At 36.0% G+C, this 21,547-nt stretch overlaps 2 protein-coding genes across 2 annotated transcripts in view; one reads left to right on the top strand and one right to left on the bottom strand.

The window, feature by feature from the left end:
* LOC134843691 (glutamate receptor 2-like) overlaps positions 1–13,476 on the top strand; it is a 34,763-nt gene extending 21,287 nt beyond the window's left edge. The window contains exons 15-18 of the mRNA XM_063859918.1: positions 1,748–1,862; positions 5,844–5,990; positions 6,111–6,371; positions 13,197–13,476. Of these exons, the coding sequence (XP_063715988.1) occupies positions 1,748–1,862; positions 5,844–5,990; positions 6,111–6,371; positions 13,197–13,253 (580 nt within the window). The 3' untranslated portion in view covers positions 13,254–13,476. The remainder of the gene's footprint in view (positions 1–1,747; positions 1,863–5,843; positions 5,991–6,110; positions 6,372–13,196) is intronic.
* Positions 13,477–17,837: 4,361 nt separating this feature from the next.
* LOC134844737 (synaptic vesicle 2-related protein-like) lies at positions 17,838–19,537 on the bottom strand. The gene is made up of 2 exons (XM_063861551.1): positions 19,372–19,537; positions 17,838–18,927 (listed from the first exon to the last, which is right to left on the bottom strand). Exons 1-2 carry the CDS (start codon positions 19,535–19,537, stop codon positions 17,894–17,896), a joined length of 1,200 nt encoding a protein of 399 aa, XP_063717621.1. The 3' UTR covers positions 17,838–17,893.
* Positions 19,538–21,547: the final 2,010 nt, after the last annotated feature.

Genomic DNA, 21,547 nt, shown 5'->3' with positions numbered 1-21,547 from the left:
GAATGTTTTACTCCCGCGGTAAGAAAGTACTTTTGTGCAAAGTATGTTCAAATTCCTTCTATAAGATGAACCTTTTTAGCGAAAATAGGCAAAAAAAAACATAGCCAATAAATTTTAAAAATTAGCTTAGAACAATTAGTTTTTAGTGCAAGATATTCCTACGTTAATTAATTCAATAAATTTTTTCAAGACTAAACACCAGCACAAAAAGTTATTTGAAAAATGTAAATTATAATAGCCTTTCATTATACTTATTTCATCTGATGGTTGAGCATGCAGAAAAAACCAGTTTATCATCTGTATAAAATATGTATGTAGTCTGTACAAAATCTGCATATAATCTTTATAAAATCTGAATGACAATGTAAAAAATCTATAAATAAATTAGATAATCTGCATATAACCTGTAAACGATCTTTTTTGTGTGTGCAAGAAATTTGATAGCGAAACAAAAGTTTCAGAGTGTTTTGGCAAGGAAAATATAATGAAGACAAACAGTATAAAATTTTTGCAAGACAAAATGCCTTGGAGTCGTTTATTAAGTATTTATATGTATAACTTATCGAAGTTAAACTATAACAAGACTACTCGTATCAGGGCAAAGCCCTGAATGTTCCGACTGCCTTTTAACGTATATGGAGCAGAAATAACATATAAAAATTAACTGTAATAAAAAAAAAATTTCTAAAATTTGAAATTTTTAATGCAAATCATCCCCCCACACTCCATATAAAGTAAAAAGTGATAAATTTCGCTCCTAGTAGCAAATCAATTATACAAGTAAGCTTCCTTCAATTTGGAACGATTTCTAAGACGGATTAAATCTCCGCTTACGCGTTAACAGCGGGAAATATATCGCGCAATAATTGTCCCAAACTGGCCAAAATGGTAATCTTTAAACCGCCATAAATTTACCAAAAAAGATCACAGTTAAGATTTCTTTTCAAATTTAATCTCAGGATAACAATATCTTTCGAATGATATTTTAAAAATCCCGTCAAAAATGGCTAGTTAAAAAGTCGAAATTTGTCTGAAGAAAAAAAAACCCACCCCGAGCACAAATATTCCGTTACTTTCGTATCGAAAGTCGGAACACTAAGAAAATAATTAGTTTCAATAGTTTAGTTTAGGTAAAATAGCAGCACTAAATTAATGAAAGCATACATCAAAACTTCCATTTGCACATATTAGCTGATAGGCGAGAATTCTGAGAAAATCAGTGTATAATTAGATATTAATCTGTATATAAACTGAATATATTCTGCACTTATTCTTTAATAGTCTGTGTATAATCAGCAAATCGTTCCGTTTTTAATTAGTTTAGAAAATGTATACAAGACTGCTCGTATCAGGGCGAAGCCCTGAAAGTTCCGACTGCCTTTGAACGTTTATGGAGCAGAAAGTCGAAAGGTAAAAAGTCGAAATTTGTCTGAAGAAAAAAAAACCCACCCCGAGCACAAATATTCCGTTACTTTCGTATCGAAAGTCGGAACAAAAACAGTAAACAACAGATCTGAAATCTGTATATTTTCCTTCAGATAATCAATTTTTACCATTTTTGTCTGTGCGGTTGAAAATCGATTCCCAGTCTAAATACCTAGAAAAAGGCTTTGATGAAAAACAAAACAAAAAAATGCTTCAAAAAATTTCGATGAAGTAAAAACTGCAACGTTGAATTTGGTCAACTACTTGCTTAGATGTTTTTCTAAGTTTTATGTTTAAAGTATTTGCAATTTTGTTACCACAGGAGCATCCTGACAATTGCCATTTTGGAGCTGCAAGAGAAGAATGAGATCTACATGTTGAAGGCAAAGTGGTGGTACAGAAACAGTCCCTGCTCGACCATCACTGGAGCACAGCCGGTATTATCAATGCTGCATAATTTCTTCATCAGTAGCGTGCAATGATAAAATACGACGATGACTTGGTAGCTCGCGATGGTAAAATTAACATAAAATTTTCATCACTCGATGGTCTGAATAAAAGGTTGGCAGAGCTTTTCTCTGAAGAGTTCAAAAGCTTCGAAACATTCAGCTATGTTGTTCTTGTCTGAACCCCAAGCATCTGATTTAATGTTGATTCTTCTTTCAAACCGCTATTCCCAATACGGTATATAGTAACGAATTTCATCCTCTTTCAAGGAGAATTTAAGCTTTACTAATTTTGCACCGATTAACGAACTTCCCGAATCTTGTTAACAATCCCCCTTGTGGTACCTAGTAAAGAATTGTCACTACCTTTAACGAACGGCGCTAGTCTACTTGTTTGATACCTAAACAAAACTAGTTTGCAGGATTGGTTCCCAATTAAATTTGTGTCACAAATGCAGTTGACCAAAATTTTGGAGCATCTGGCAGTTCTAATAGATTTAATCTAATAAATAAACAAAACTCAATAGTTAAGTAATAATTCTAATAATTAAGCAAAAATCAATCTGCCGTAAGAACAAACACCAGGATCAAGCAAAACTTCTATAGCAGGGCCGTGAAAAAAGCTTCAAGAAATAAGTGAGCCAGAGAGACTAGAGGAGAGAGGTTTATAAGATGAGCAACAACTGCGCGAAAAGCGACAAAAAGGCGGATACAAATGTTCCAATCGAACAATTCCAAGCTTCCCCGATGACTGTGACCTCAAAGGAAACAGGATCAGGGGAGGCCTGAATCAGTCAACCAAAAGAGCGAAACCCAATACGGCTATGACCAAAATCAACGGAGGGGACGAAATTACATAAAGAAACCATAATGAAGATGTCAGAGAAGACAAAATCAACAGCGCAAGTCGCAAGGAGAAAGAGAACTGCACTAACAGCACAAGAACAAAGAGGGAAGAATGACAACAAAAAACGGAAATGCCTCAACAATCGGAAAGGCAAACGAGAGAGTTCAACCCCAACGAAGTCAAAGAACTTAGGAAAAGTCGATAGGTCAATTAAACCGGAAAAAAATCTTAAACGCCTTCTTACTCCAGGTCATCTCAATAAAATAGTGGGAGGATTTAGCAGACAAGTGTTAACCAGACGGGCTCAGAAAATAGCGGAAAAAATCAAAAGGAAGCATCAACCTTGAGGAAAAAGGGACGATAAATTGTTCCACCACTATGGTCCTCAGGTAATTCAAGTCAGTAGGACACAGGCATCAGAGGAAGCTCGAGACATTGAAACGCAAAGATTCAGCATGTTCTGGTGACCCAATAACACACTCGATGAAACATATATCAACCGGGGAAGTATTTGGGGTAAACCTTGAGAAAGCTGCACTTGCAGCTTACCGAGAGAACATAGTAAGCTTCTGGAAACACGTCTTGAACTTTTTCACTGGACTTCTTGGACTTCTTCTTGGGCTTCTTCACTTGAAACACGTCTTGGAATTCTTAAGCGATCAAGAGACTCCATGATACCCGAGTTGGAGAGGTCAACTGGAGGGGGAATGAAACAATTATGAATCAGAGAAAATTTTGCAATTGAACTGAATAACTCCTGTTGTTAATATCCTGCTGTTATACTTTTAAAAAATTTCCTGTAAAACGGATAATGTAATGCTGCTCTAGCAGTAATCTTGGTTAATAATGCTATGTAAGAATGTATCACGTTATACCAAGGTCACTGATTATCATATTATATATGCAGCTGCATTATAAAGTATGCAATTTGCTACAGCTATGACTCAGCTGAGAACAGAGAAAAAGTTTCAGTTGGTAACTGAATCATTACTAGACAATAATTAATTCACACCTAAGAAAACTCCTCAGGTTATCACATATCCGATCTCAGGGACCGACCTAGGATTTTCTCGAGGGGGGGGGGGGGGATTTTCAATATAATTTCGAAAACGTTGTCAACCTTTTTTAAAAACGACCAAAATATTTTCTGAGTTCTGCCAAAGCACTAAAAGAGCACTAGGTCGAGTTTTTTAGCGCCGCAGCCAAAATTTTGGAAAACATGCCAAAAAACGCGTTTTGGGCACTTTTTGGAAAATTTTGAGAAAAAATCTTGTTTTTTTGGCGCGCGCTTCCCTCTCAAACTTAGTGTAATTTGGCGCCGAAGCCACCTTTCGAAAAATTTTAGGGTCGGTCAGCCAAAAAGGGATATCTCAAAACAGTACAAAGGGGGACCCTTTGGGTCGGGAGGGGGTCGAAACGAATCCCTGAAAAAGAAAGCGTCCGCCCCAAAAATTTGAAATTCTTAAATTCGCCCCTGTTCGATCTTCATAATCTGTAACAGTTGATTTAAAATGGATAACAATGCTACTTTCTACAGCAAAAAAAAATGAATTGGTTACATCCGATTGTCATGGGTTTTTTTGTTACATAATTACAAAAATTTTTTTACAGTGTAAATCCATTAGAATGGATTATAATGCGGGTTAGAATATTTTTCAGATAAGCCTTAAATATCATAATACACTATTATAATAATTAGAACATCTTTAAATTGAGACTAACGTGTGAACATCTATAAATTGCTTGTATATTAGTCTTTTAAGAAAATGCAGTATTTTTCTGCATTACTCACATGGACTTTCGAATCTCCCGTAAAAAAAAGATAAGTCGCTTTCCCAATTGGATGGCTAAAATAGTACCTAAGGGGACCCTTTGAAGGACCACGGAGTCAAGTTGCCAGTGAAATGCCCGACTCGCCCCTCTAAAACTGAAACCCTCTTGGGAGATATGTCCAACTTTATGATGCAATTTACCTTAGGCTTTTATCTTATCTATTGGCAAAGTTTTCAGGCTTTTCTGCATTACTCACGGACTGTACGTTAATTTCGTAATTTCCTGTAAAATATATTTTAAACCTCCAATCCAATGGACCAATCCCTCGTTCCGAATAACCAACATCCCTCCTCTCACACGTCACACACAATTATCCCCCTCCCCCAAACTTACAGGGTCGTCATTTTGAGAAGGAGGGGAGTTAAGTTTGGAAGTAAAAGGGAGTAAGTCGGGTTTGGTAGGGGGGGCGTGTTATGTTCGTAAGTATGAAGGAGGCGGTAAGTGCTTTGGTTAAGTATTGGGGTCAGCTCAGTATGGGTAGCAATTGTTGTAGTTTAGCGGCGTATGGATTGTGATAAAAATGTGAGGGGAGAACTTAGTAGGTTTAGCAATCGAAAAAAAGATCCTGCAAATTTCGAAAACAAACCTTGGATTTGAAACCCTCGTAATGGGTTTTAAATGATATAATCGATATAATTTTTAAAAATCTATTATAATGAAATTGAAATCCTAAAAACTCAAGTGCTAAAACTGTTATTATAATCTCAATAGAATTACTTTATCTATGCATTCAATTGCACTCGATTATATCTCGTCTGCGGGTATTCTCGATAATTTTTAGTTGTGGCCAAAGTCTGAAAAAAATATTCTTCGGGTGCAATAGTCTCGAGCAATGTCGCAATGTAGGCTAAATTTTGGTCCAAAATAACCTGAAAATTACTACCGGTAACTTGAAAATTACACTCGGATTTAGTTTTTAGAACGAAAAAATGAAAAAAAAAACAATGAAAAATTTCATGAGAAACAAAAACTTTTTAAAGAAAACACGCATTGCTTGGTCGTATAGCAAACAAAATCAAAATCGAATCTCATAAATTATCCAAAAAATTTAAGACTTGTTGCAAAGAAAAAATGAAATGATAGCAAACGTCACACCAGTCAAGGACTTTTTTGGTATGGTTGCCCCGGTGGCGGTTCATTTTTCCGGGGATTTCGGGGTCAAGTAACGGGTTAATTGCCCCCGAATATAGAAGAAAAATATTCTCTCAGTGAGAGGTTATCTGGCAAAAATGAAGTCCCTTTGCAAGCTCTCACCATTTTAACCTATCGCCCAATTTAGTATGCAATTTCAGGCTACTTCGGCTTCAGAAGCAGCTGCCTTGAGACTGAACAGGGTGGGGGGCATCTTCTACCTGTTAGTGGGGACCCTCATTGTCGGCATATTGGTCGCATTGGTCGAAATTCTTTACGTGTCCCTATGTCAAGCTTACTATTTTAAGGTAACATCTAGTTCCTCGAATTCTTCCTTATTTTTCTTGCCAAGTTTTGGAAAAATTGCAGGAAAAATTAATCATAATATTTAGAATAAACCTTTTTATTTCGAAGTGAATTTTTTGCAGGCACCATTTATCACAATGATTAAAGCGAATGTCAGACTGGCTGTCATGTCAAAGTTCAATTTCCCCGGTATGAAACCGACACCTCTCCTTCACCTGCAGCCCCCTTCGCAAATCCCCCTCAACCAAGAGAAACCCTACCCTTACAGTCTGAGTGTGAACAGAAGGGCGATTGAGAACGACTTCAACTCTGGAGGGGATAGTTTTGACCTCACAGAAGGTAGCAAAGGGTCGGATACTTCTACTTTCAAAAGGAGGATCAAAGTAAGTATTACGGGAGTAAACCAAACACTAATATCCTCATTTCTAAAGCGCTTTAGTGGGGGTGGGGTTAGTAATTTGGTTCCAAGTTGGATTTTTCATCACATAGAAAACAGTGGTCAACACCACTAAAGATTAAGCAATTAAGACCATCTGAACAGCCCCCCTCCAAAAAACTGATCTAGGGGGGAGATTGTTTACATGGTTGTTATTTCATGACTTGTCTTTTGTTTGTTAGACGGGGGAGGTAGTTCACGTAGTCGACAAGGGAGGTGGATAATTGTTTACAGGAGCCAGCAAATATAATGTAAAAATATATTTAAGTGAAAACGAAGTAGCAAATCTTAGTTTTCAGCCGATTAAATGAACAGATTTTTTTTGCGTTTTGACGTTTTCTCTGCTTTGAATTGAAATTAATGGCTAAAACATTAAGATCAAATCTTAGGAACACTTGCGGCGAGCCTTGTTTGAATGACCGAAGAACGCATTGATGAGAACAAATGTTTAGCTGTGGTGCAGTGTCAATTCTGCGCACATTGTTACGTCATACTTATTCTAGTCAGTTGTTTCACAATATGACCTTCTTGAATAAGTTTCCGTATTTCCTCTCTGACCTTCACCTGAATATGAGCTGGGACCTGTCTGCCTTTCTCTTGAATTGGGATAAGCTGCGATTTGAATGTGGAGAATAGTTGATGGTTCTTCGCTCTGCCGATCCGAGAAAAAACATGACTAAACTTCTTTTTGTACTGCGATATCCAGAATTGAGACGTTTCACTCGATTCCGATTGGGAAATTACGCCCACCAGTGGGATAGGCGGTCTTACTTGCGTCAGCGGAAGCACCAACTGAGAGTGCAGATCCAATTCCAGCAGACAAAGAGTCCGGTTCTCCGAAATGAGGAATTTTGCTGACTTCACGTTCCAGCCCAAAGATGATACGTTCACTATCAGAGTGCCAAACAGGTGGTTACGTTTCGGGTTATAGTTGACGTACACCATATCTATCGGACATTCCTTCTCATCTAACACAACCGCTGAAGGCACTGATTTCGCGATATACTCCGCTGTTCGTTTATTCACAAAAAAGGCAGGACCACCCGTATCTACAGTGCCTTTAAAAAAGTTTGATTTCACCCAAGGGTGATTTGGATAGAGCGTAATTTACCTGCAGGTGCATTGACTACTTCCAAAATTTTCACAGTGGGAGACAATTTTCCAAAATGTCTGGCTGGGAGACCCCGTCGACAGCAAGTACTGCAAACTCTGATTTGCTATCAGAAGTAATGAAGTTGCAGCCCTCCTCAGTAGTTTCGTCTGATTCCCCGTCCATATTGGCAACGCTTTCAGAGTTGCAACATTTCGCAAAGAGCCCCTTTTTACTGCAATTGCTACACGTTACGTTCCTTGCCTGACATATTTGCTTACGGTTGGCAGTGAATTTGATTCCGCAGAAATTGCAAGGCTAAGCGTCTTTGGAATTGTTACCCCTTTCGACCGACTAAAGTTTGACTGAGCTCGATTGATTCTTCCGACAATTTCCGACACCGAGTAGGTAGGTGCTTGCTTAATCCGAAAGTTTTGAGCAGAACGAGGGCCCTGATGGGACAGGCTGCCCGCCACTGACGAAGATCCCAGTTGTTTTTGTAAACAGGTGGCTGTCTGGGCCCCCTTCTCCTGTAGTAAAGCAGACTTCAGAGTTTCTTCTGGAGTGTTGCCGGGACGAAAACATAATTCTCGTGGAATGTCTTTATAGCGCATTTTGGCAATTAAAATAGCCCTCACTACTTCTTTTTCTTGATCTACTGACCAGCCACACAGTGCTGCCTGACCCGTAAGACGCAAGTAGAAGGCTTCCAAACTCTCACAATCAGCGTGGACTGCGATGTATATTTGTAGACGTTCGATGATATAGTTCTTCTCCTTCTTGAATAAAAGAACACAATTATCATGAAACTCTTTGAACGTGATGGCATTAAGGTCTGCGTGTGGATAAATTTGAAGAAAACGTTTCCTGCCTTCGGAACCCAGAGGAAAGAAAAGTATATATTTCATGCGTTGATCTGCCACATTAAAGAAAACACCAGGTACGATTCTGGTGCCTTTCGCCCTTCGTTCTTTATTAGTTTCATCGACTCTTCGAACAGCTGCCTCGTCTCTTGCAATTCGGTTGGCCGTCGCAGTCGCATCCTCACTAAACCCGACAGCTTCTGGCTTTGGGATCGGATCGTCGTGAACTACTGTTCACTTTGGGATCGGATCGTACGTGATGGCAAGATTGAATTGTCCTATCCATGAATCCCAGCTGCTGGGCGGGTCGGACGTTGGCTAGTGCCACAATACTGGCACTCCTAATAGGTTCGTCCGAGAAGACCTCGAGATTGGAACTGCTGGCTGCGCCATGTTGTATCTCAGAATATTCAGATAAAACTAATACCAAGACTCAATTCATCTTGTGTATATAAATATGTAAATAAGCAAGTATATAAATAATGTCATGACAAATAAATTATATCGACTTAAATCTTACATAAGCTGACAAGAGATTGAGAAGAGATTTCTATAAAAACTTAACCACGGTTTGACAAGTCGATTGACAAGTATGACTTAACAATGGGCACAGAATTGACACTGCACCACATTAGCTAGATCCTTTCAAATAGATGCATATGATAGGTGCATCTATTTGAAAGGATCTAGCTAAACATTTGTTTTCATCAATGTGTTCTTTGTTCACTCAAACGAAACTCGACGCAAGTGTTCCTAAGATTTGAACTTAGGACTTTAGTTAGAACCTCAAAAACCTTCTCTTGAATAAAAACACATAAAAATAGCTGGAATTGCAGGCTAAAGTTGCAGGAATTGCAGGCTACGAAATTTCTTGAACCTTTGTGCTAAATGTCTACATCGTGAGTTAGTTCTTGCTTCATGCCAGTATTTCTTAAGTTTTTCTAAATAATTCTTCTTTGAGGATCTAGCTGACACACTAAGCTTTTCAACGATTTTTTTTTGAGTAAAAACTCAAACTATTAGCGTTGTTCACGATGATTTTTTGATGCCTAAAACAAGTGTCTGACAAAATTTAATTGAATGACTGAAAAACGTTTTAAAAACAAGTCTTTTGATCTATTTTTGATCGAACTATATTTTGAGTAGTTTAATCTTTTATACGTCAAAAATTCAGCCATTGTTTTCAAGTAGTTACAAACAAAATTTCGAAAATACACTTTTTTTCATTACATTTCATCGGTTGAAAAGTAAAAGTTAAGCTTTCTTGGTGCCGCGGTTGTCAATATTTTGGTGAACAATCTTTTCTGACGAAAACTGATTGATTTTTGCTTGCGAAAAGCTACAAAATTTGCAGGTTTTCTCGTAGCCATCGCAAATTTTTTGACTTTTTTCAGACTATTTTTGATTTTGCATCAGCCAAGCAGCCAAACATTTACTTGAACTTTAGTTGCCTTTTAAAGCATTTAAAATCAGGTAACAAATTCCACAAGTTGATCAAGGGAGGTTATCTTGCCTGATCTTGCAATATAACTTCTTTTGATCGACTAGGGTCAAAAATGACTGCTAAGAAGATCAAAGCAGTATAAATTTTGCTATATGTTTTCTCAGACCGCTGCTAAAATGAACTTCGAGACAACTCGCAACAAAAGACAACTCGTACGAAAGCAAATAATTTAATTTAGCAGACGTGAAACGCGCAAAATGCGACAACCCACAATAAAATTTTTAATTATCCTAATTTTTGCCTGAAATGAGGTCCATGTTTCATGTATTCAATTCAAAGCTATTACTGCGGAGAGATCTTGTGTAGATTTTTTATAAAAATTGGTTTTGAAACTTCGATATAAGTAATTAGAGAAGCGCACAAACTGAAACTTTTTCCGGGTCGATGTGCTCATTATTTGTGCTCAACCAAAAAAGAAAAGTCTAGACAAGGGTTTGGGTCGAGCACAAAGTCCCGTGAGCAAATCAAAACTCGGTCGAGCAGGGGTGGCCACATATTGCGAGCACGGCCGAAACCAGTGGCGTGCCGAGGGGGGGGGCGACTGCCCTTCTTCCCTCAATTTTGGTTGCCAAATTTTTCCAAAGTGTTCCCCATTTGGTATAACTTTATGACATCCATTATATGCCAAAAACCTCAAAATTGTTCTAAAGGCGTCTTCGGCCCCAATATGACTATATTTGAGGGGGGAGCGCGCGCCGAAAAAAGCCTTTTTTCGGTCAAAATTTTTCGAAAAGTGCCTAAAAACGCTGCCTTTTTGGCCTGTTTTTTGACAAACTGGTCGAAACTTACCAAATTTTGATCGAGCACCGTTGAAACATACCTCGAGCACGGTCAAAATATACTCCAAAAACGGTTGAAATATAGCAAATTTTTTTCAAAAATTTTTCTGTTACTAACCTTTTTGACTCAAATTGAAAACTGGGTTGACAAACAGATGCTATTTTAGAACTTCTTAAATAAAAATCTTTCAACTTCCTGCACAATAAGGTTATAAAAATTCTACAAGATGGGAACTTTTTTTAGTAAGAAAGTTGTACAATAATTTTTTGCTCGTTTTTTTAAAGGTTTCATCAGAAAATTTTTACTCGCACAAATTGAAAAAAAAGCGAAATTTGTTCGATTTTTTTTGGAATTTTGGTAAAATGTTCCTAGCTTAAAGCTCTTCTTATAAGAGAATTGTAAGATCAGTACGAGTCCAAACTGTGCACTAGATAGGCGCTCATTTTGATGTCTATATCTTCCTGGATTCCAGAGACAAATCTTTAAACATGTTCCAAAACGTAAGTGGATTCAATTTGCAAAATCTGTAACGTAACTGTAGCGTATATTTTGTCGGCTCTTTTGTTATGTCGTTGATTCCGCAACAAGCGAATACAGCTAGTTGTTTTCGAGTCCGCAACTGTAAGTGGATTCTGCAAAATGGCAAATATAAATGGAATCCGCAAATGTAACGCAAAAATTGTAAGCGGAATTCCCAAAGGTCAGCGAAACTTGTTTATTACTGATTTTTCTATATGAAAAATTGAACGCTAGAGCTGGAAATTTTATCTTTAGCAATGAAGAATTTAAAATCAAGGAATTACCGATTGTCATCGCAATTCACATCAAATCTTAAAATATTGGTGAACTACATCGAATGAAACAACCCTTGAGTGTTTAGGATACATATCCCAGCTAGCAACGTTTGGGACCATAATTTTGGAAACACAACACCGAATAAAGTCATTGTTTGGGGTTAATGTGTTGCAAGTGTTTGTAAACAAGACGCACATCATATAAGTACATGTTTATTTATAAGTACATGTTTGCTGCATTCCATAAACTGTTCCGAATTCCGCGTTTTCAATTATAACTTGCGCGCTTCAGTGTTTTAGGTATATGCTTGTAGAAGCGAGAACATCAAAGAAGATAAGAAAAATAGCAATTTATCGGAATCCGCGACAAATCTGATTTTGACATGTTGCGGAATCCGCTTACATAACGGAGAATACACAGTTTTGCCTCGTAATGATAGGAAAGTTTTCTTAGAGATCTAAAAAGAAGTTCTGTGACCGGGGAATTTTTTGTAGGATGATTAACCAGGATGAACCATCAATAAGATGAAAAAAATAGCTCAAAAACTGCGCACTTCTGCAAAGCATTCAAATTGCAACTAGCCCAATATTTTCATTCTGATAAAAAATCATGGTATATTAGCCAAAAAAGATAATTTATTACGTTTAAGTTTGGATAACTAATGATAATTGAAAGTCGAAACATACCTGAAATCGGTCGAGACCATCAAAAAATATCTTCTCGTTTCGAACATTGTTTTCGGTCGAGCATGGTCAAAACATATCCTGCTTGGATCGAACGCGGTCGAGACATCTCGACATTCGGTCGAGACGGTCGAACATACCGAATATCGGTTAAAAGAAAAAAGATTAAAACAACTTGAAGATGATAACCCAAAACAACTTTTAAATCACTAAGTAATACACGTAGCATTTCTTTGTGGTAGACAGTGACAAGTGAAGCATGGACTTTTTAAAAAAACTGCCGACGCGTTTTTATCAAAATCACAGCTCAATGAATGCTCTATTTTCAGCCAATTTTGACAAAAAATGAAGATAGGGCCAGTAGCCTAGAAAAAATTCGACAAAATTCCATCCCCTTTGAGAAAATCCTAAATTCACCACTACATTGGGCAAAGCTCGTTAAAACCCTCTTGTTTTGTGAGTTTTATCCAATTGTGAGCTCTCTTGGTGTAGTTCTGGCAACCATATTGATGTTTTTTTTCCAAAAAAGTAGCTAGATGGCAGTTTGATTGCGATTCGAGTCAAGCTGAACAACCAACCACGGCCTTCTTCTCTTAATTCTTGCTTTCTTGCAGTTAGTTCACGTTTTCCTAATTTAAACTTCGAATAAATAACATCAAATGTGAAAACGCTTTACTTCAAACAATTTTGGACTATTTTATTGGCTTTAATAACTTACCGCCTGGTTGTTTCACATATCAGAAGTTATAGGAGAAAATAATATTTTCATTTTAGTTTGATACAAGTTGTCTGTTGTTGCGAGTTTTTTTAAGCTGTGAGTTCCATTTTGTTGAGGAATTGCTACAACAAAGCTAAGGAATTGAAGTGACATCCACGAAATTTGTGAGTCGTAACCAAAATGACTAGTTTGCTCAAAACTATTGACTAATTTTCAGAATCGGAAAACAAAAATTTTATCATGGCATGCTTATTGCTAAATATCATGCAAAATAATTGCAAAAAATTATTTGCATGATTTTCTTAATTTCTTTGTTCAGTTTCACGATTTTTCTTTCAGGGTGTTTCACTGAGTGGGAAGGGCGATGGAGCGGGTAAAAGTCACACCGATGTATAGATATAAACTGTAATACTCAGTAGTCGAACTGAAATTTGTTATTTATATTTAACCCTATAATTGAACAACTTACACAGATTTTTAGCAATATTGAAATCGGTTTTACTTTTTCTTAAATTCTTGTACCATAATATCATTATCATTTTGGCTTAAAGAAATTTCATTCATCACTCGATAGTGTTTACTGATTTCTTCGAATTCAAGATGATTGGAAAAACTTCTCATCGCCAGAAAATAAACCTCTCGATATTGCCATTCGTTTCTGCTTGTACTTCCAGGAACCATCAGGATTTTTTAGTTGCTGAAGTTGGCACAAAATTTCTCTTGCTTTTTGTTCCGATTACTTTCGAAAAAAGTGACGGAATATTTGGGCTCGGGGTGAATTTTTTCCAGATCAATTTTGACTTTTTAACTATCCCTTTATGGCGGAATTCTTGTGGCATCTGAAACTTTTTGTTGTCATGAACTTATAAATAATGAAATATTTTACTTGAAATTATTTTTTTTAGTAAAGATTGCCAATGTAGCCACATAAGGACATTTAACGATCACTATATTTTGTGTTAATAACGTGTAGGTGGTGAATTAATCCGGATTAGAAACCGTTCCAATTTTATTGAGTTAATCTTTTGTTTATTCTAAGTCAAAAAAAGTGTTTTTTTTTTAAAATTCATTTCCAATTTTATTGAAAAATTTCGGCTTTTTTTTAAATTTAAAAGTATCCATAAACTTTCAAGGGCATTCGGAACCTTCAGGGCGTCGCACTGATACGAGCAGTCTTCAGGGGTCGGAAAGCCAATTGGGAGATAAAATGTCAATAGCTTGAAACTTCTGTCAACTAGTATTTGAACGAATTTTGAGCTCAAATACACATTTTCCAAAAAAAATTTGCATGCAAAATTTAAATTTTTTGTGTGCATAAGTCTGGGATAGTCAAAATTTGGATTTTGTCCGTTTCTCTGCAAAAGTTTGTTCAAAAAGGCTCAAACATCCTAGTTATTTAATTTAAGCTACAAGTCTGTCTTAATCTGACACCGCATGAGTTTTTGTTCTAAAAGGCTACGAGAAACTCATTTTTAGTTCAAGACTGCTTGTGATTCAATATCACTTCCTTCATTTTACAAAAATTACTGCAATTAATTGCAATTAATTGGTCATGTTTGTCATAAGTCAGTACTTGGAAAAAATGGAAAAATGGGGGTCAATTGATTGCCCGCGGTGCAACGCCTTGAAGGTGCAACGCCCTGAAGGTTCCGAATGCCCTTTAAAATTTATGGATACTTTTCTTGATCAAAATCTGATTCATTAAGAATTCAGTTTTTGAATATGATCATCTTTGAAAAATTTGCCAAAAATTAAAGGTTCGATTCTTTCAGTATATGACTTGTGCAAGTCAATTTTTTGACTATTCAAGTCGTTTCCAATGCAGTGTAAATGCAAGACGGTCAAAGATTTGGTGACTCTAGTTTTGAGTATACCATGGTTTGTGTCACTTGTGTATCAAATTTTTTGGTTTACGGAAAAATGCTAGTCATACAACTTCCATATGTAAAAATTACTAATCAAAGAACTTTCATGCATTTTTCCGTACTATTTTATGCAATTTTTTTAAAGCGAAAGCTCAGATATAATTTTTTTCCCAAAAATTATGAAGAAAAAAAGATCTCTGTTGTTCTGTTGGTGTTTTTATACGTCGTTTTTATAGTCGATATCAAACTATAAAAAAGTTCTACTGAAAGGGCGGTTTTGAGCACTGAAATGTTCTGGAGGCAAAAACAGCGCTCGTTCAAAAGTTTCTAAAATCTGTACAATACAATTATCCATCACTACGGTGCTAATTTAAATTGTAAGAACAAAACACATTAAACTAGAAATTGAATTCTGCTGAAATTCTAAAGCAATTTTTTTCTTCATCATTTTAAATCTACTTTCAAGCCAATTTGAGAAAAACGTGGCTTAAAGTTTTAGTTTAATGCGTTTTGTCCGTATAATTTATATCAGCACTGTGTTGATGGATAATTATGTACTAATCTTAGAAATTGTATTGATCGTAGAAATTTTTGAACGAGCTCTGTTTTTGTCTCCAGAACATTTCGTTGATCAAAAACGTCCCTTCAATAAAACTTTTGTGTAGTTTGAAAAACCTCGTTGTTCTCAATTCAAAAATATGCAGCTTTTTTTTAAATCTCCAATCGTATTATGATATTTATTGGGCATAATAATTCGGTAGCACGGTCAATTTTGAATAATTGACGCGCATCTTATTGTTACTACTTAGATAAAAGTGATCAATACGATGTGTAACGGCATCCAGTTTTAAGCGTTAATAATACATTATATCATGAGTTTATTATCACTCCTTGTAAAATTGAGAAAAAATTGATTTCAATCAAATTTTAATCGATTATAATCTCCTTTTTTTGAAATCAAGATATAATCAATTTAGAACATTTTAATCGAATATAATGGATTATTAACCATCTACTTTTCGATACAATTGTAACCGATATGAATCAATTTTTTTATCGAAAATTTTTTCCTTCGTTCTCGCATCTGAAATGCTTAAATTTAATGCTTTTTGCAGTAGTTTTCTTATGCGAGAAATGAAAACATTGTTTGAAAAATTTTCATCTCAGTTTAAAAAAATTATTTTTTTTTCATTTCTTTTCACAATTTCAGTGTTTTAACAACCAAAGTATCAGCTCTTTATCTTGGTTTCTCAATTTGCTTGGAATTTTTTTTTTCACCTGACCCGGAAAATTTTCAATTTCTAATGTTGGATTTCTTTAAAACTTTTGTTTCAAGGTATAATTTTGTCTACGGATAAACTAAAGTGAGACAAGGCATCTTAGTTTTTGTGAGTGTGTTTTGACCGAAAAATAATAACCCATATGATATAATTGAATCATATTTTGGTGTGACTAAATTTTGTCATAATAAGGGATTATAATTGCTAATCATTCATTATAATTGATTTAAAATGTTTTTGTATAAACTATAATCAGTCATAATTGATTATAAGAGATTATAACCTCTTGGAATTTATCACGATTATAATCGCTAATAAAACTTTTAACCACATACTTTTGTTAATTATAGTTAATTACTGTTGTCAAAAAACCAACGTAATATTCCGATATGATCAAATACTATTATTTAAATATCTAAATATATAACTTGGATGCTGGTAAGTACTAACTGCAAATCGTACTCTAATTAATTGATATCAACTGCTAGGGGAAGTCTCTTAAAACGTTGATTGTCTAGTTGAATCTTTTAACAAAGATCTTTAAGAAACGATTTGCCCAGCTCAATCACAAAACGCGCTTCAACTTCTTTCGTCTTTAAATTATTTTTAGACCCTTTAGTTGGTTAGCAAGAATTGATGAATAATAAGCTTGAAGAGCTAGGTAGTATTCGTATAGAGAAGTGAAATGATCGCTAGCTAGTTTTAATAAACGATAAGCAGAGGCTATCGAGTCTAGCCCTTAGAAATGAATTGTTTGAACAGAAGATTTTCAGACTGTTTCTTTTCAATACTGCGAAAAACTTTTTTTGCAGCTTGAATCATGGCCAAATACAATTTTCATTTGATTTCTTGCACATTTCCACGTTTTTCATATGTATTATATAACGTTTGTTATATCAAATACAAGTGGTGCCGGGAAAAAGCACGCAAAAAACAATTTTATGGCTATTTTCAACTCTCAGAACAAAAAGTGTCAAAGTTGCCTAAATTTTTAAAATGCAGGTGAACAAAAAATTGAAAATTTAAACAGCAAAAAGTACTTTAACAGCCAAAATAAAAGTACAATGCCTTAATTTCATGATTTATTTGGAAAAAATTTTTTTATCTACCGAGGAAACCTTTCAATTAATATGGAGGGTTCTCTATAAAACTTTTGTTTCAAGGTAAAACTTTGTTTTCAGATGAACCAAAGTGTGACAAGACATCTCATTTTTAGAGATTGTGTTATTGACAGAAAAATAAAAGCTCATATGATAAGAGATTATAGTCGGTTAGAATCGATTTTATTTGATAAAAAAATTTCTGTGAAAATTAAAAAATTTTGTACAAATATTTAGTTAGAAATATTTGTGAAAAGATTTTTCCAGTTCAATCTCAAATTTGGCTTCAACTTATTTCGTTTTCAAAATATTTTTGACCCTTTAGTTGGTTAGCGAGAGGCGCTGAATTATATATAAGCTTGAATAGTTAGGGAATAATCGATTAGAGAAGGTAAAATAATAGCTAGCAAATACTAATGAATCATAAATAGAGGCTATCGATTCCAGCCCTTAAAAACGCCTTGTTTGACTAGAAAAAATATTTTTGGGTTGTTTCTTTTCAGTACTGCGAGAACTTTTTGTTGCAGCATGAACCATGAACTATGGTTAAATATTTGAACCATGACCATTTGAATTCTCGCATGATTCCATTTCAACTTTGCCATATCTATCATAAAACGTTTGTTATATCAATTATACGAGCTGCCTGGAAAAAAGCGCCCAAATAACGATCCTTTACCTTCTTTCAATTCTCGGAACAAAACAGTGTCAAAGTTGCCTAAATTCTTAAGATGCAGGTAAGCACAAAAAATGAACAAGTATACAGAAAAAACTTTGCTATAAAACCAAAATCAGTTGGCATAGATCTTCTTCGGAACAAGTACAGATCCCATAAACCCACAGGCCATGAAAGCCATACACACTGAAGTAACTAAATGCTGTGACACCTTAGACAGCACTTGAATAAAGTATGGACCGATCGGAAGGGGCAAGCACATTAGGAACGAACATAGTCCAAAAAGACTGCTTCTGATATTAGTTGGCAGTAACCCCGACAAACTGAGCCACATTTTGATGTTGATACTGATACCCAAAATTTGAATGAGAGAGAAAATACCCAAGGCCATCCACGATGGAGGACAAAAATAAAGAACAGCGGTTAATATGATACAGAAAGTGAAACAAGTCATGGTTACTTTTTTCAAGCTGAAATTCAATTTGAGCACAAAAATTGAGCCCACAATTCCGACAGCGTCTGAAACGATTTGGTAATACAAGAGCTGAAGGTAGTTTTCAATTTCGAGGTTGTAAGTATTCTTTAAACTGCTGGCGCAATAATTTGACCCCGATTGACCTTGCATGAACACGAGCTCAGTTTTGACAAAATTCATTCCGTAGAAAATGAATCTCGCCGCTATTCCCATTGCAACTATACATATCAACGAAAGTAAAATTTGCCGGTTTCTGAAAACTAGTTTGTATTTTTGCATCAGCGTCAAACCATTGTCTTGATCTTTTCTTGAAGCCATTTCGATTTCTGGAACTAAAGTAAAGCTTTCCGGCAGGCGATTATTTTTTGTACCAGCAATTTTTCTGAGAACTTTGGCCGAAGCTTCCGTCTTTCCTTTGGAGATTAAAAAGCGAGGTGACTCATGCAAGAATAAAAGAGCTATGAGCATGAATATAAGAACGGGGACAGTCATTGATAAAAAGTAAAGTTTCCAACTGTAAGAAGAGGTTTCGCCTGTCAGGAAGACCAAGGCTGCGATAATCGGGGTGGCATTTCCGATGGCGGAGGAGACATTGTAGATGACAGTGAATCCGAGCCACTGGTGCTTCGTGCTCAGGACTTCGTAGCTATAAGGCATCAGCAGGTTGACTGCTCCTATGAAAAGTTTACAAGTTCGGTAAAACTGTTAAATTTGTATGAAAAAAAACCAGATTTAAAGTTAAACGAGACAAACTAGATTTAAATTTAATTTAAACTATTTCGCTATTAGAAACGATTTCGCTTTTTTCTGCAAGGCTTTACTTTTATCAAATAGTTAACGATTGCATATGCGGGAGGTTGTACACAAATTACCACGCGTGGGTTGTAAATAACAGCAAAAGTGGGCTTTTTTTCCTTTTCCCCCACCTGCGAAATTTTTGTAGTAACTTACTGTTTTGATTGTCCCATTGTAACAAAAAATTGTCATGCTGACTAATTAGGCCATGACAAAAACATTTGGTCTTCATACTTAACCTTGGGTAAAACCCCTCGTAGTACCAGGGGGGGGGGGGAAAGGGGGGGAAGAAAAAGAGCCTAAATGTGTATGGTAATACTAACCTCCGGCTAAGGAATAGAACAGTCTAAATGCAATGAGCCACGTGACTGAAGGGGCCACACAGCATAGCAGACTCCAGGTGCTGATCCAAAGGGAGGCCAAGAGAGTCGACTTCTTCCTCCCCCACCGGTCGGACACCAAGCCCCACAGCGGGTAACTGACAATCATGGCAATCGGGTTGGTCAAGGGGAAAAAAGTTGATTTTTCGCAGAATTTTTATCAGCTGAACCGTATTATCAGTTGAGCAATTTTTTTCTGCAAAAACAAAATCAGATGGTCAAAGTTTGAAAAACATTATAAAATTTCTTGTTAATGTTTTTTTTCCAGTAAACTAAGGAAAGAAAGATTTTCTATTCGGGTGGTTTTTCATCACGAAAAATTAGTTGACACAATGATGTACAGCACCAAATTGGTTAAAATATCACATTAAAGCTCTTTTATTTGTAATTTAGACTGAAATGCAAAATATCGGAAAAACTAGTTTATTGTCGAGAAAAAAACGATGAAAAATTTTAGCTTGTGGATCATAATTTATTTGACTAGATTATTTGACTAGAATATGTCACAATATTTAAGCTGTTAATTCAAAGTGATTTTCAAGAATTTAAGATCCTCTCCCGGTTAAAACAAAAAAAAACTTTTGAGCAAACAAATTTGCACAAAACTAGATTTTCCTGACGCCTTATACTTTTCTTAACCAATAGTTGGTAAAGAAAGACGACCCTGATTGCAATGCCACCATAAGAGGCGACTCCCAGGAGTGACTCCAGAATAGGGGTGAGATTTAGGTCCACGTATAATCTAGTGGACAGGTAGGGCATCATCGATACTAGTCCATACTGAAGATCAAGGCCCCTTTTCCATGCATTTTTTTCGAGATCTAAACCAATACTAAGTGAAAATTTGGAAAAAAACATAATTCGGTTTACTCGCTTTTGATTTCAATTAAATTTTTAAAAAGCTTCCTTTTTGTAACTTAAATGAATGATTCAAATTATAAAAAATGGTCAGATATTTGAATTATTTAGCAATGTTCACAAATGGAAGAGCGCCTGAGTGATGAATCCCAAAGATAAAATTGAGATGAAAATCAGCTGAGTAGAACCAAAACCGAGAGACGAAATGATTTCCGAAGAAGTGTAAACACGGCCACTTTTGGTCGTCGCAGTTCCTTCTCTCGATTCCTGTTTAGATTCCACAGCACCATAGTCTGCAGTTTTTTCAGTCGAACTTAGGCGAGATTGTTGGATTTTGCTGTTCATTTTTAGTCATATGAATAATGCTTTCAAGGCCTGACCATTTAGAATGTTCAAAACATCATGGTAAACAGTCGTTGCAACTTCTATTTAATAATAGTAAACAGAAAGTTGTTTTGTTTTCGGTTAGCCTAAAATCTAACCTTCAACTCTCCCAAAACGGTCTGAAGGAGATCAGGGGTGGATCTAGAAATTTCAAAAATTTTGTCGACTTTTTAGGTCGACCAAATTCATTTTCAGAGCGCTGCCAGAACACTCTAAAGACTCTATTTTGACTAAAAATTTAGTTTTTTTTTGGCGCGCGCTCCCCTTAAAAAGTAGCATATATTGGAATCAAAGGCACCTTTAGAAAAATTTTAGAATTGGTCGGACTAAAATGGATGTCACAAATCAATACCAAAGGGGGACCCTTTGGTTGGTGAGGGGGTCCAATCCATGAGAAGGGATGTCCGCTTCCGGCCTCCCCCTCAAATCCGCCCTGAAGGAGATTAAGGTTGTCCAACATGATTTCCACAGAAACCATTCGACTGTGACTCATTTCTCGGAACTTCGAGACTGTGTATTATTTATTGAAATGAAAAGTCGAACATAGTCTTCCTTGATATTGCAAGGCTTCCGATTATATCAGCCATACTATAATATAGTCAAATTTCAGAAAAACTGTTTAGATGGCAACTATTTGATTTTCTTGGCAATCGTATTCGACGGGAGGAAACCAAAGGTAGAGGTAGAACCATTTCTGGCGAGACTTTTTTTCAAGGGTTGGACCGAGAAAAGTGATACGCCATTTGTTTTAGCAATTAATGTTGCCAGTTACTGCATCGAATTGTTGTCTTAGTTAAAATTAGAGTATCGAATTGCTGTAACATTCGCCCAAATACTACACAGCGACGGAGCGTAGAAAAAGTACCTATTAACGACT

The sequence above is a fragment of the Symsagittifera roscoffensis genome, chromosome 4, assembly GCF_963678635.1.
Source record: "Symsagittifera roscoffensis chromosome 4, txSymRosc1.1, whole genome shotgun sequence".
NCBI lineage: Eukaryota > Metazoa > Xenacoelomorpha > Acoela > Convolutidae > Symsagittifera > Symsagittifera roscoffensis.
Note: the sequence above shows the minus strand (reverse complement) of the source record. Positions and strands in the feature narration are given on the sequence as shown.